The sequence below is a fragment of the Oncorhynchus keta genome, chromosome 27, assembly GCF_023373465.1.
Source record: "Oncorhynchus keta strain PuntledgeMale-10-30-2019 chromosome 27, Oket_V2, whole genome shotgun sequence".
Classification (NCBI taxonomy): domain Eukaryota; kingdom Metazoa; phylum Chordata; class Actinopteri; order Salmoniformes; family Salmonidae; genus Oncorhynchus; species Oncorhynchus keta.
Genome location: NC_068447.1, coordinates 35,570,416 through 35,584,430, shown reverse-complemented (window position 1 = coordinate 35,584,430; position 14,015 = coordinate 35,570,416). Strand labels below are relative to the sequence as shown.

The window sequence follows — 14,015 nt, the reverse complement described above, 5'->3', positions numbered from 1 at the left end:
TGCCATTCATCCGCCGCCATCACCTCATGTTTCAGCATGATAATACACAGCCCCATGTCACAAGGATCTATCTGCAGACAATTCCTGGAAGCTGAAAATATCCCAGTTCTTCCATGACCTGTATACTCACCAGACATGTCACCCATCTGGGATGCTCTGGATCGACGTGTACGACAGCGTTTTCCAGTTCCTGCCAACATCCAGCAACTTCATACAGCCATTGAAGAGGAATGGGACAACATTCCACAGGCCACAACCAACAAACAGCCTGATCAACTGTATGTGAAGGAGGTGTGTCTCGCTGCATGAGGCAAATGGTGATCACACTAAATACTGACTGGTTTTCTGACCCCTACCTTAAGGTATCGGTGACCAACAGATGCAGATCTGTATTCCCAGTCATGTGAAATCCATAGCCTAATGGATACATTTGAATTGACTGATTTCCTTATATGAACTGAAATTGTTTCATGTTGCGTTTATGATTTTGTTTAGTGCAGATGTGCTGAAATGAAAGCAACTTTTGAAAATGAACACTCGGATTATAGTGATATTATGTCTGATTGTCTCGATACCATCTACTGCATCTTGCCTATGCCGCTCTTTACCATCACTCAATTGTTAGTTAGATTACTCGTTGGTTATTAATGCATTGTCGGAACTAGAAGCACAAGCATTTCGCTACACTCGCATTAACATCTGCTAATCATGTGTATGTGACAAATAACATTTTATTTTATTTAATTTAACTAGGCAAGTTACTTAAGAACAAATTCTTATTTACAATGACTGCTTACACCAGCCAAACCCGGACGATGCTGGGCCAATTGTGCGCCGCCCTATGGGACTCCCAATCACAGCTGGTTGTGATACAGCCTGGAATCGTACCAGGGTCTGTAGTGACACCTCTAGCACTGAGATGCAGTGCCTTAGACCACTGTGCCACTTGGGAGCCACAAACAATGTAAAGTATGTATAAATAGGGGTAATCTAGAGCCAAGCGTGTTGACTTTTTATGTATCCTGCTATTGACACACTTGTTGAATTATGCAACAGAACGTGACTACAACAGTAATTCATGAGGTAGACAGGTCCAGTTGCAAATGACAACTTGTTCTCAACTAGCCTAACTGGTTAAATAAAGGTGAATTAAAAATAAATAGACAGAGCAGGTGAGTGCAGGTAGGGTAGACAGAGCAGGTGAGTGCAGGTAGGGTAGACAGAGCAGGTGAGTGCAGGTAGGGTAGACAGAGCAGGTGAGTGCAGGTAGGGTAGACAGAGCAGGTGAGTGCAGGTAGGGTAGACAGAGCAGGTGAGTGCAGGTAGGGTAGACAGAGCAGGTGAGTGCAGGTAGGGTAGACAGAGCAGGTGAGTGCAGGTAGGGTAGACAGAGCAGGTGAGTGCAGATAGGATAGACAGAGCAGGTGAGTGCAGATAGGGAAGACAGAGCAGGTGAGTGCAGGTAGGGTAGACAGAGCAGGTGAGTGCAGGTAGGGTAGACAGAGCAGGTGAGTGCAGGTAGGGTAGACAGAGCAGGTGAGTGCAGGTAGGGAAGACAGAGCAGGTGAGTGCAGATAGGATAGACAGAGCAGGTGAGTGCAGATAGGGAAGACAGAGCAGGTGAGTGCAGATAGGATAGACAGAGCAGGTGAGTGCAGATAGGATAGACAGAGCAGGTGAGTGCAGATAGGGAAGACAGAGCAGGTGAGTGCAGATAGGGTAGACAGAGCAGGTGAGTGCAGATAGGATAGACAGAGCAGGTGAGTGCAGATAGGGTAGACAGAGCAGGTGAGTGCAGATAGGGTAGACAGAGCAGGTGAGTGCAGATAGGGTAGACAGAGCAGGTGAGTGCAGATAGGGAAGACAGAGCAGGTGAGTGCAGATAGGGTAGACAGAGCAGGTGAGTGCAGATAGGATAGACAGAGCAGGTGAGTGCAGATAGGGTAGACAGAGCAGGTGAGTGCAGATAGGGTAGACAGAGCAGGTGAGTGCAGGTAGGGTAGACAGAGCAGGTGAGTGCAGATAGGGTAGACAGAGCAGGTGAGTGCAGATAGGATAGACAGAGCAGGTGAGTGCAGATAGGATAGACAGAGCAGGTGAGTGCAGATAGGATAGACAGAGCAGGTGAGTGCAGATAGGGTAGACAGAGCAGGTGAGTGCAGGTAGGGTAGACAGAGCAGGTGAGTGCAGATAGGGAAGACAGAGCAGGTGAGTGCAGATAGGGTAGACAGAGCAGGTGAGTGCAGATAGGATAGACAGAGCAGGTGAGTGCAGATAGGGAAGACAGAGCAGGTGAGTGCAGATAGGGTAGACAGAGCAGGTGAGTGCAGATAGGGTAGACAGAGCAGGTGAGTGCAGATAGGGTAGACAGAGCAGGTGAGTGCAGGTAGGGTAGACAGAGCAGGTGAGTGCAGATAGGGTAGACAGAGCAGGTGAGTGCAGATAGGGTAGACAGAGCAGGTGAGTGCAGGTAGGGTGACAGAGCAGGTGAGTGCAGATAGGGTAGACAGAGCAGGTGAGTGCAGATTTGAGTGCAGATAGGATAGACAGAGCAGGTGAGTGCAGATAGGGTAGACACAGGTGAGTGCAGATAGGGTAGACAGAGCAGGTGAGTTAGGGTCAGAGCAGGTGAGTGCAGATAGGTTAGACAGAGCAGGTGAGTGCAGATAGGGTAGACAGAGCAGGTGAGTGCAGATAGGTTAGACAGAGCAGGTGAGTGCAGATTAGACAAGCAGGTGAGTGCAGGTAGGGTAGACAGAGCAGGTGAGTGCAGATAGGATAGACAGAGCAGGTGAGTGCAGATAGGGTAGACAGAGCAGGTGAGTGCAGGTAGGGTAGACAGAGCAGGTGAGTGCAGGTAGGGTAGACAGAGCAGGTGAGTGCAGATAGGATAGACAGAGCAGGTGAGTGCAGGTAGGGTAGACAGAGCAGGTGAGTGCAGGTAGGGTAGACAGAGCAGGTGAGTGCAGATAGGATGACAGAGCAGGTGAGTGCAGATAGGGTAGACAGAGCAGGTGAGTGCAGGTAGGGTAGACAGAGCAGGTGAGTGCAGGTAGGGTAGACAGAGCAGGTGAGTGCAGATAGGGTTGACAGAGCAGGTGAGTGCAGGTAGGGTAGACAGAGCAGGTGAGTGCAGATAGGGTAGACAGAGCAGGTGAGTGCAGATAGGGTAGACAGAGCAGGTGAGTGCAGGTAGGGTAGATGAGCAGGTGAGTGCAGATAGGGTAGACAGAGCAGGTGAGTGCAGATAGGATAGACAGAGCAGGTGAGTGCAGATAGGATAGACAGAGCAGGTGAGTGCAGATAGGATAGACAGAGCAGGTGAGTGCAGGTAGGGTAGACAGAGCAGGTGAGTGCAGATAGGATAGACAGAGCAGGTGAGTGCAGATGGGTAGACAGAGCAGGTGAGTGCAGATAGGATAGACAGAGCAGGTGAGTGCAGGTAGGGTGACAGAGCAGGTGAGTGCAGATAGGATAGACAGAGCAGGTGAGTGCAGGTAGGGTAGACAGAGCAGGTGAGTGCAGGTAGGGTAGACAGAGCAGGTGAGTGCAGATAGGATAGACAGAGCAGGTGAGTGCAGGTAGGGTAGACAGAGCAGGTGAGTGCAGGTAGGGTAGACAGAGCAGGTGAGTGCAGATAGGATAGACAGAGCAGGTGAGTGCAGGTAGGGGTAGACAGAGCAGGTGAGTGCAGGTAGGGTAGACAGAGCAAGTGACTGCAGGTAGGGTAGACAGAGCAGGTGAGTGCAGGTAGGGTAGACAGAGCAGGTGAGTGCAGGTAGGGTAGACAGAGAAGGTGAGTGCAGGTAGGGTAGACAGAGCAGGTGAGTGCAGGTAGGGTAGACAGAGCAAGTGACTGCAGGTAGGGTAGACAGAGCAGGTGAGTGCAGGTAGGGTAGACAGAGCAAGTGACTGCAGGTAGGGTAGACAGAGCAGAGTGCAGGTAGGGTAGACAGAGCAGGTGACTGCAGGTAGGGTAGACAGAGCAGGTGAGTGCAGGTAGGGTAGACAGAGCAGGTGAGTGCAGGTAGGATAGACAGAGCAGGTGAGTGCAGGTAGGGTAGACAGAGCAGGTGAGTGCAGGTAGGGTAGACAGAGCAGGTGAGTGCAGATAGGATAGACAGAGCAGGTGAGTGCAGGTAGGGTAGACAGAGCAGGTGAGTGCAGGTAGGGTAGACAGAGCAGGTGAGTGCAGGTAGGGTAGACAGAGCAGGTGAGTGCAGGTAGGGTAGACAGAGCAGGTGAGTGCAGGTAGGGTAGACAGAGCAGGTGAGTGCAGGTAGGGTAGACAGAGCAGGTGAGTGCAGATAGGGTAGACAGAACAGGTGACTGCAGGTAGGGTAAACAGAGCAAGTGACTGCAAGTAGGGTAGACAGAGAAGGTGAGTGCAGGTAGGGTAGACAGAGAAGGTGAGTGCAGGTAGGGTAGACAGAGCAGGTGAGTGCAGGTAGGGTAGACAGAGCAGGTGACTGCAGGTAGGGTAGACAGAGCAAGTGTTTAGTTTATTTATGCAAATGAGGCACCTATAATTTTCTTGCTTTTAACACAAAATATATTTTCAAATAGCTGACACAATAAGAACATGAATATATGAGTGCAAAAAATAAATAAAAGTACAATAAATTGAACACCTGAATTCACACCAAAATCCCTGAACGCCATTCATTATTTGTTCATGCCAGTAAAACATTTTTTTAAACCCTTTTAATAATTTCAGTGACCATTGCTAGTGGCAATCTAATTCACAAACAACCTCCAAGGAAAGGCTGTGAATGACTTGTTGGAGCAGCTCATGACATTAATAAGAACACTGTCTGTGCTTTCTTACCGAAACAAATCACCTGATAACAACATCCTTATCCAAGTCATTGTAATCGATTGTTTAATTGATTGGTATGACTTTTGAGACCGTTTGAAATGGTGTCAATAAAACACAAGAGAGCCATGACCCTGACACTTTCCACATACACTAATGTAGGACCTCTACCTCTTCTCCTTCTCCCAACTCTTTGGCATTTGAGTAATTTACCAGACGCTCTTACCCAGAGCGACTTACATTGGTGCATTCCTCGTAAGATAGCGAGGTGAGACAGCAACACATCACAATCATAGCAAGAACATTTTCCCTCAACCAAGTAGTCAGTGCTAGGACTACACCTTCAACAGTCAGTGCTAGGACTACACCTTCTCCCCTTTCTCTCTCCCCCCTATCCCCTCCCCTCTCTACCTCTATCCCCTCCCCTCTCTACCTCTATCCCCTCCCCCTCTCCCCTCTCTACCTCTATCCCCTCCCCTCTCTACCTCTATCCCCTCCCCTCTCTACCTCTATCCCCTCCCCCTCTCCACCTCTCTACCTCTATCCCCTCCCCCTCTCTACCTCTATCCCCTCCCCCTCTCCCCCTCTCTACCTCTATCCCCTTCCCCTCTCTACCTCTATCCCCTCCCCCTCTCTACCTCTATCCCCTCCCCCTCTCCACCTCTATCCCCTCCCCTCTCTACCTCTATCCCCTCTCTACCTCTATCCCTCCCCCTCCCACCTCTCTACCTCTATCCCCTCCCCTATCTACCTCTATCCCCTCCCCCTCCCCCTCTCTACCTCTATCCCCTCCCCCTCTCTACCTCTATCCCCTCCCCCTCTCTACCTCTATCCCCTCCCCCTCTCCACCTCTATCCCCTCCCCTCTCTACCTCTATCCCCTCTCTACCTCTATCCCCTCCCCTCTCCCCTCTCTACCTCTATCCCCTCCCCTCTCTACCTCTATCCCCTCCCCCTCTCTACCTCTATCCCCTCCCCCTCTCTACCTCTACCCCCCCTCCCCCTCTCTACCTCTATCCCCTCCCCCTCTCTACCTCTATCCCCTCCCCCTCTCTACCTCTATCCCCTCCCCTCTCCCCTCTCTACCTCTATCCCCTCCCCTCTCTACCTCTACCCCTCCCCTCTCTACATCTAGCCCCTCCCCTCTCTACCTCTATCCCCTCCCCCTCTCTACCTCTATCCCCTCCCCCTCTCTACCTCTATCCCCTCCCCCTCTCTACCTCTATCCCCTGCTCCCTCTCTACCTCTAGCCCCTGCTCCCTCTCTACCTCTAGCCCCTCCCCCTCTCTACCTCTAGCCCCTCCCCCTCTCTACCTGTATCCCCTCCCCTCTCTACCTCTATCCCCTCCCCTCTCTACCTGTATCCCCTCCCCTCTCTACCTCTAGCCCCTGCTCCCTCTCTACCTCTAGCCCCTCCCCTCTCTACCTCTAGCCCCTCCCCTCTCTACCTCTAGCCCCTCCCCTCTCTACCTCTAGCCCCTCCCCCTCTCTACCTCTAGCCCCTCCCCCTCTCTACCTCTATCCCCTCCCCCTCTCTACTTCTAGCCCCTCCCCCTCTCTACCTCTATCCCCTCCCCCTCTCTACCTCTATCCCCTCCCCCTCTCTACCTCTAGCCCCTCCCCCTCTCTACCTATAGCCCCTCCCCCTTACCCAGGGTGCCTGTGCAGAGGCAGTTGTGGGTCCGGGGAGTTGGCTTGGTTTGGTGGCTGTCCAGAATCTGCTGCACCAGCTGCTCCACTGAGAAGCCAGAGCTGCTGTTCCCGTTGCTGCAAGTCCACTTGATGCCATGAACTGCCGGGAGAGAGGAGACAGAGATGTCAGCCAGTCCAGACCAACAGACCAGCCCCACCCACACTACTGCAGGCTGCACCCCTATACCCCTGTGACCCACCCACCCGCATCTCTACACCCTAAACCCCCACCTAATAGTCTGCGTCTGGATAGTTTAGACAGCACTGTTTGCATGAAGCTCTATTTGGACAGCTGCACATCTCTCACGTCTCCTCTCTTCCCCCCCACACCGCCCAACCTACCTACTGTGCTGTGAACTACTTGATGAAAGTAGCCAACCACACACAGGCCCGTTAACACACAACAGGCATGATGGCTCCCTGCCTTGAGTCATTGTATTTGCCTCTGGCTGCCTGTAACTCCGGGGCTGTGATGTGGAAAACCACTGGAGAGGAACACAGTCTAGCTGCTAGATGAAGGAGAAGAGAGCCATTCGCCTGCATAAGTGCATTCCTGCCTGGCTGGCCTGCTCCGGTCACAGCTGGCTGCCACCGCCTAATACCTTTCACTGCTTTTCTGTCTCTGGCTTAGCAGCCAGGCTCCACTTCTCATCAGGCTGATAGTGATGCTGCTAACACAGGCAGCAGGCCTACACTATTACACATCATTGCTGCTATTGCTGCAGCGCCATGCTCTCAACCGGAAAACAACAAATATGGCCATGTTTCCGAAGTGGAGCATATTTAAAACATCTAACAGAAATCAAGGCAGCTCTGATATGGGTTCCCACGTCTCACTACCTCCCTCAGTTAAATAGGCAGAAGAAAGGGAGAGAGTAAATGTCTGTGTGTGTTAGCGAGAGACAGCGCGCGCGCGAGAGAGAGAGCGAGAGAGAGAGCAAGAGACAACGAGAGAGAGAGAGTGAGAGAGAGAGAGCAAGAGACAACGAGAGAGAGAGAGAGAGCGAGAGAGAGCGAGAGAGAGAGAGAGCGAGAGAGAGAGAGAGAGCGAGCGAGAGACAACGAGAGAGAGAGAGAGAGGAGAGAGAGAGAGAGAAGCGAGAGAGCGAGAGAGAGAAGAGAGCGAGAGAGAGAGACGAGAGAGAGAGAGAGAGAGAGAGAGAGAGAGAGAGCGAGAGACAGCGAGAGAGAGAGAGAGAGCGAGAGAGAGAGAGAGAGAGAGAGAGAGCGAGAGACAGCGAGAGAGAGAGAGAGAGAGAGAGAGAGAGAGAGAGCGAGAGAGAGAGAAAGAGAGAGAGGGAAAGAGAGAGAGAGAGAGCCTCTGCATGTGAGAAGTAAAGAGAAAGAGACAGGGTGAAATAAGAGCGTCGCTGCCAGACAGAGACAGAGGCAGAGAGAAAGCTAATCAGGGTGCTTTCACTTCAACTAGCTGATTACCAGGCGATCACCAGTAGATGCCAGCAGAGCAGTAGTCGTGTAGACAGTCAGATTCAGCAGGCGGCAATGCAGCCCTCTGCTCCACTGAACACTACATTACTGAACACTACATTACTGAACACTACATTACTGAACACTACAGCGGGCCGGGGCCAGGGAAATACAGAAGCTTCCCTGCCACAACACATCAGACCAACAATGACAGATTACTCTGGCTACATGAGTCCCAAAGACAATGCATGAAGTAAGCATGACAGTAATGAAGGCACAGCTTCACAAAAAGATAACTGATGTAGTCAGACACTCATATCTGTTGTTCAACTGTTTCTCTGTGAATTAGATACATATTAAAATGACTTGTCTGACTTCATAACGGTTTGGCTTCAGTAACACATCAGAGACGTAAAGTTGTGATGATGTAGAGGTATTGGTGACACGGGGATAAGTTGTTGGTGTCCTGACGCGGGTCCCCCTTCGTGACAAAGCCAGAGCAGAGCGACAGTAGGGTGCTAACTCAGAGCTTTGACAGGCCTCGGAGTGACAGAGCAACGCTACCGCTGACATACACCATGTATCCCAACTCCTGCCTGCAGCTGCCTCACTATGGCACTGATGCCCCGTGCCACTCTGCCAGGGTTTGTCATAGGTCGCTAAAGGCTCTCCTGCATCACGAGCCCCACCAGCTCATTCCTGTGACATCATGCATGTTGGGGATGTTGGCTGATGAGCAGCACCTGTCTTCAGGATACACAGATCACATCACATTGTCTTCTGCACCACTGGGCACTGACTGGGGTAGGTGTGCCGTGCCCTGCTAGTCTGGTCTAGCCCTGGATGGAGTGTTTGGTGGGAGGGAAGGAGAGAGGGGAGGGGGAGAGGGATGGATGGAGGGAGGGAGGGAAGGAAGGAAGGAAAGAGAGGGATAGATGGAGGGAGGGAAGGAAGGAAGGAAGGAGAGAGGGAGAGGGAGGGATGGATGGAAGGAGGGAGGGAGGGAGACTGCTGGTGTGTTGGTCTGAGCTCCTGGTGGACTCATGCGTTATAAGCAGGATTGGGGCATGGCTGACTCCAGGGCTAGGGCATCACTGGGTCTGGGCTACTGCCTGTTTACTACATTAGAGGAGGGCAGTGAGTCAAGCTGCCTGACTGGTCTGCTCCCTTCTCATTGGTCGATCTGCCCTCTCATAATATGACTGAGCAGAGAAACCAGTCTCTGACCCCTAGTCCAACCCTCATCCGTCGATCTCTCCCCGAGCCTCAGCAACTACCTCTAGCGCTGGGGGAAGGAGCAGGTCAAAGGCCATGGTGAGTATCTGTGTGGATGTACTTGTGCATTTCTGTGTGTGTGGTGTGTGTGTGTGTGTGTGTGTGTGTGTGTGTGTGTGTGTGTGTGTGTGTGCGTGCGTGCGTGCGTGCGTGCGTGCGTGCGTGCGTGTGTGTGTAGTTGTGTGTGGTTGCTATGGTGAGTATGTTTTGGTCAGAAGCAAAACACAAATAGCTTTACGAGGCTCCAGTGAACCATAGAGGCCGAATTCTTGCTTTGTTTTTGTGTCCTTAGACATGTTTAAGGCTTTGTGCAGTGGGGCATCATCGGAGCATAAAACAAGAGGGAAATAAGACAATTGCAGAAGTCTAGAAAGAGAAATGGGCTTCAGTTCAAATGTTTGCAGTGAAACAACTCTTTGGGTTTAAAAGTCATATACTGGAATAAAGGAAAACACGCATTTTAATGTTTCGTTTTTTAGCAGCAGAGGTCAAAACAAACGGCCGCATTTTGGCATAAAGCCTTCGTCATCATCCACCCATATTTACAGATGACGTCACTTTGTAAGCACTGCTTCTTTCACATACATTATTTACATACATTATTCACATACTTGTCCTACTGTTTTCCACATGAACTTCAAAATGTAAATAACACTAAACAAAGAAAGGTACAGCTGTTGCCCACAGGACACAACGTAAGAGGAGTTCTTCATTAAGGCCCTTTCTGCTTGGAAGCCGTGGATATAATATGCGCCTCTCTGTGGCAGCCCGTTTTCTCTACCAAGTTCCAATTCTCCCAAGAAAAGAACTCTTCGATGTTTATGTTGAGTCTGTGCACTAAGATCAAGTGAACAGTAGAACTCTCCCAGACCCAGTCTAGAAGTATGCACTACAGAGTCTAAAGCCAACATGCATATCAGATGGTACCAAGACACATGGCTTTATAACGTCAAACATACCTTCGTTTCCCACCGTCCTTAGTTTCCAACAGAGCTGGGATTTTCATCCGGCCTCCTCCTCTCCATGGGCCTACCATACACCACTGAGGAGTGGCATTCCAAGTCTCCTTCACACCCATGAGAGATCCATAGTGTTACACTACACACTACGCTCCCTCAAGTGTACAGTGGCGAAAGCCCACCTACATCTGCTGACGAAGCATAGCTGCTTGTGTAAAGATGTACAGTTGTACAGCATGTACAGTAGGTAAAGGCCTACTGCATTATTCACAGCTGAATAATGCACCAATACAATATAAGGCTGCTGTGCACTTCGCTTGCACCCCTCCACGTCCTTATGATCAACGAAAGAAGCTGTTCTGTCAACACACCACTAGGTGGCACTGTTGCTCTACCATAGACGGAATGTTAATCTGGTTTGTTTAAACCCTGTAAAAGTCTAAATTGTTGGAGGGGGGGTTACTAAACTAACATATTCTATTGTTTTAAAATGGTCATAGATGATTTGGATGATTTAGCTATTTGATATTGATTTTTTTTTAGTTATCAAAAACTATACTGTATTTAAAAATGATTAGATAAAATATTGAATTAGGGCTTTACTACTACAGCCCACAGAAATGCTTTGAATAACACATTCATAAATGGCAAAAAAAGACAGTCAGAAAATTCATCATAAGGAATCAGGTTTTGATGTGTCTGTCTGATATGTAGGAGATATAAGAGGGAATATATACAGTATGTATCTATTTTTAGACACAAATTTAACCCCTTATTTTTGATGGCACAAAAACGACCTCCATACTTCCATTGGTTCGTATGGGTTACATTCAGACGAGTCCCGTCCGTCTTGGGGGTAGTAGAGCAAAACGGATAACACCATCGTGTTCGTGAGAGTCGCCCCTTTCCATAATAGTTTGTCGGCCAAACTGTTCGGACGTTACAGACCTTTTTGTGAGATTTTCAGGATTGTAATATATATATAATAATATATTGTCTCATGGTCTGACAAACACAGCTGTGGCTCGGCCACCTCCCAGCCCCTGATATCTCCAGCTTTAACTGATGCTGGACTTTGATGGGGATTTTTAGAATGATGTTACTTAGATTAAACAACGAGTGCGTCAATAGACTCTTAAGGATAAAAAAAAAGAGGATAGAGGGAGTGAGGGAGGGAGAAAGAGACAAAGGGAGAGAGATGGGGGGGTGTAGGCTGCTTTGTTGCCATTTCTCTGTATCCCAAATGGCATCCTATTCCCTACATAGTGCACTGCTTTTGACTAGGGTCTATAGGGTGCCATTAGGGACACAGACTGTATGTGGCCTTCTCATGTAGCCTGTCAGCTAGAAGGCATCTTACCCTCCTCGGTCCTCTGTGTCCCAACTCCCCAAAGTGAATGACTTCACGCATTACTGAAATGAAGCCCCAGACCTAATGAAGAGAGTAGTTCACAGCAGCACTGTTACCTGTCCTGATCTGACCTGTCCTGACCTGTCCTGGGGTGGATGGGGTGCTGTGACTCCTAAAATGATCGTCAGAGGAACAGTGAAGGGGATAACGATAGGGGAGCATAAGCTCTGGTGATCATGATCAGTGTGTGTGTGTGTGTGTGTGTGTGTGTGTGTGTGTGTGTGTGTGTGTGTGTGTGTGTGTGTGTGTGTGTGTGTGTGTGTGTGTGTGTTAGGGCCCCTGGCTGGCTGGTCTGTATTCACAGAGCATCTGTCTCTCTCTTAAAGCTGCTGACACACTACTCTCTACCTGGTCATCAATAATCAGCCCTGTGAACATCACTCACCGTCACCGCCCTGTCCCTGCCAACACACACACACACACACACACACACACACACACACACACACACACACACACACACACACACACACACACACACACACACACACACACACACACGCACGCACGCACGCACATACACACAGCCTGGAGTCTGGCCATTAACAACTCTCCCACTGATTTTCAGAAGCCCCTGATTGACTATTATCATTAGACAAACCCTGACATTTTACCAAACACTGTCTCAGACACTGTCTCAAACACTGTCTCAAACACTGTCTCAGACACTGTCTCAAACACTGTCTCAAACACTGTCTCAGACACTGTCTCAAATACTGTCTCAGACACTGTCTCAGACACTGTCTCAAACACTGTCTCAGACACTGTCTCAAACACTGTCTCAAACACTGTCTCAGACACTGTCTCAAATACTGTCTCAGACACTGTCTCAAACACTGTCTCAAACACTGTCTCAAACACTGTCTCAAACACTGTCTCAGACACTGTCTCAAACACTGTCTCAGACACTGTCTCAAACACTGTCTAAAAACACTGTCTCAAACACTGTCTCAAACACTGTCTCAAACACTGTCTCAAATACTGTCTCAGACACTGTCTCAAACACTGTCTCAAACACTGTCTCAAACACTGTCTCAAATACTGTCTCAAACACTGTCTCAGACACTGTCTCAAAGACTGTCTCAAACACTGTCTCAAACACTGTCTCAAACACTGTCTCAAACACTGTCTCAAAGACTGTCTCAAACACTGTCTCAAACACTGTCTCAAATACTGTCTCAGACACTGTCTCAAACTCTATCTCAAATACTGTCTCAGACACCGTCTCAAACTCTATCTCAAATACTGTCTCAGACACCGTCTCAAACACTGTCTCAGACACTGTGCCAGACACTGTCTCAAACACTGTCTCAGACACTGTCTCAGACACTGTCTCAAACACTGTCTCAAACACTGTCTCAGACACCGTCTCAAACTCTATCTCAAATACTGTCTCAGACACCGTCTCAAACACTGTCTCAGACACTGTGCCAGACACTGTCTCAAACACTGTCTCAGACACTGTCTCAGACACTGTCTCAAACACTGTCTCAAACACTGTCTCAGACACTGTCTCAGACACTGTCTCAGACACTGTCTCAGACACTGTCTCAAACACGGTCTCAGACACTGTCTCAAACACTGTCTCAGACACTGTCTCAAACACTGTCTCAGACACTGTCTCAAACACTGTCTCAGACACCATCTCAAACACCGTCTCAGACACCGTCTCAGACACTGTCTCAAACACTGTCTCAAACACTGTCTCAGACACTGTCTCAGACACTGTCTCAGACACTGTCTCAAACACTGTCTCAGACACGGTCTCAGACACTGTCTCAAACACTGTCTCAGACACTGTCTCAAACACTGTCTCAGACACCATCTCAAACACCGTCTCAGACACCGTCTCAGACACTGTCTCAAACACTGTCTCAGACACTGTCTCAGACACTGTCTCAGACACTGTCTCAAACACTGTCTCAGACACGGTCTCAGACACTGTCTCAAACACTGTCTCAGACACTGTCTCAAACACTGTCTCAGACACTGTCTCAAACACTGTCTCAGACACCATCTCAAACACCGTCTCAGACACCGTCTCAGACACTGTCTCAAACACTGTCTCAGACACTGTCTCAGACACTGTCTCAAACACTGTCTCAAACACTGTCCCAGACACTGTCTCAAACACTGTCTCAGACACTGTCTCAGACACGGCGCTGGACAGAAGAATGACGCAGGCAGTCCATAACAACACGTCTACTACGTGTCTTTAAGCAATTAGTAAACCAGGTTACATCAGAGAGAGAGAGAGAGAGGGGAGGTGAGAAGGATTTCTGGTGAGTCAGAGACTCTTCCTCCCACACAAAGGCATCAATCAACAGAGCTCTTCCCTGCTCTATGCTGGACCTGCTCTGCCTGACTGGGAGGATGTGAGGCCAGGGCTGTGTGCTCTCAGGCTGACCACTGTGGTGCCGGAGGGCTGGCGGAAA

At 49.6% G+C, this 14,015-nt stretch overlaps 1 protein-coding gene and 1 long non-coding RNA gene across 7 annotated transcripts in view; one reads left to right on the top strand and one right to left on the bottom strand.

Moving 5' to 3' along the window:
* LOC118360314 (calmodulin-binding transcription activator 1-like) overlaps positions 1–14,015 on the bottom strand; it is a 579,426-nt gene that overhangs the window by 49,428 nt on the left and 515,983 nt on the right. For 5 of the 6 annotated variants that reach the window (XM_052482220.1, XM_052482216.1, XM_052482217.1 and 2 more), the window contains one exon: positions 6,467–6,607. The exons of the other annotated variant lie outside the window; for it this stretch is intronic. In XM_052482220.1, the coding sequence (XP_052338180.1) occupies positions 6,467–6,607 (141 nt within the window). The remainder of the gene's footprint in view (positions 1–6,466; positions 6,608–14,015) is intronic. 6 annotated transcript variants of the gene reach the window in all.
* On the top strand, positions 1,756–4,299 carry LOC127912529 (uncharacterized). Its single transcript, XR_008083073.1, has 3 exons — positions 1,756–2,012; positions 2,764–2,857; positions 4,028–4,299. It is a non-coding gene; the product is annotated as an uncharacterized LOC127912529 (long non-coding RNA).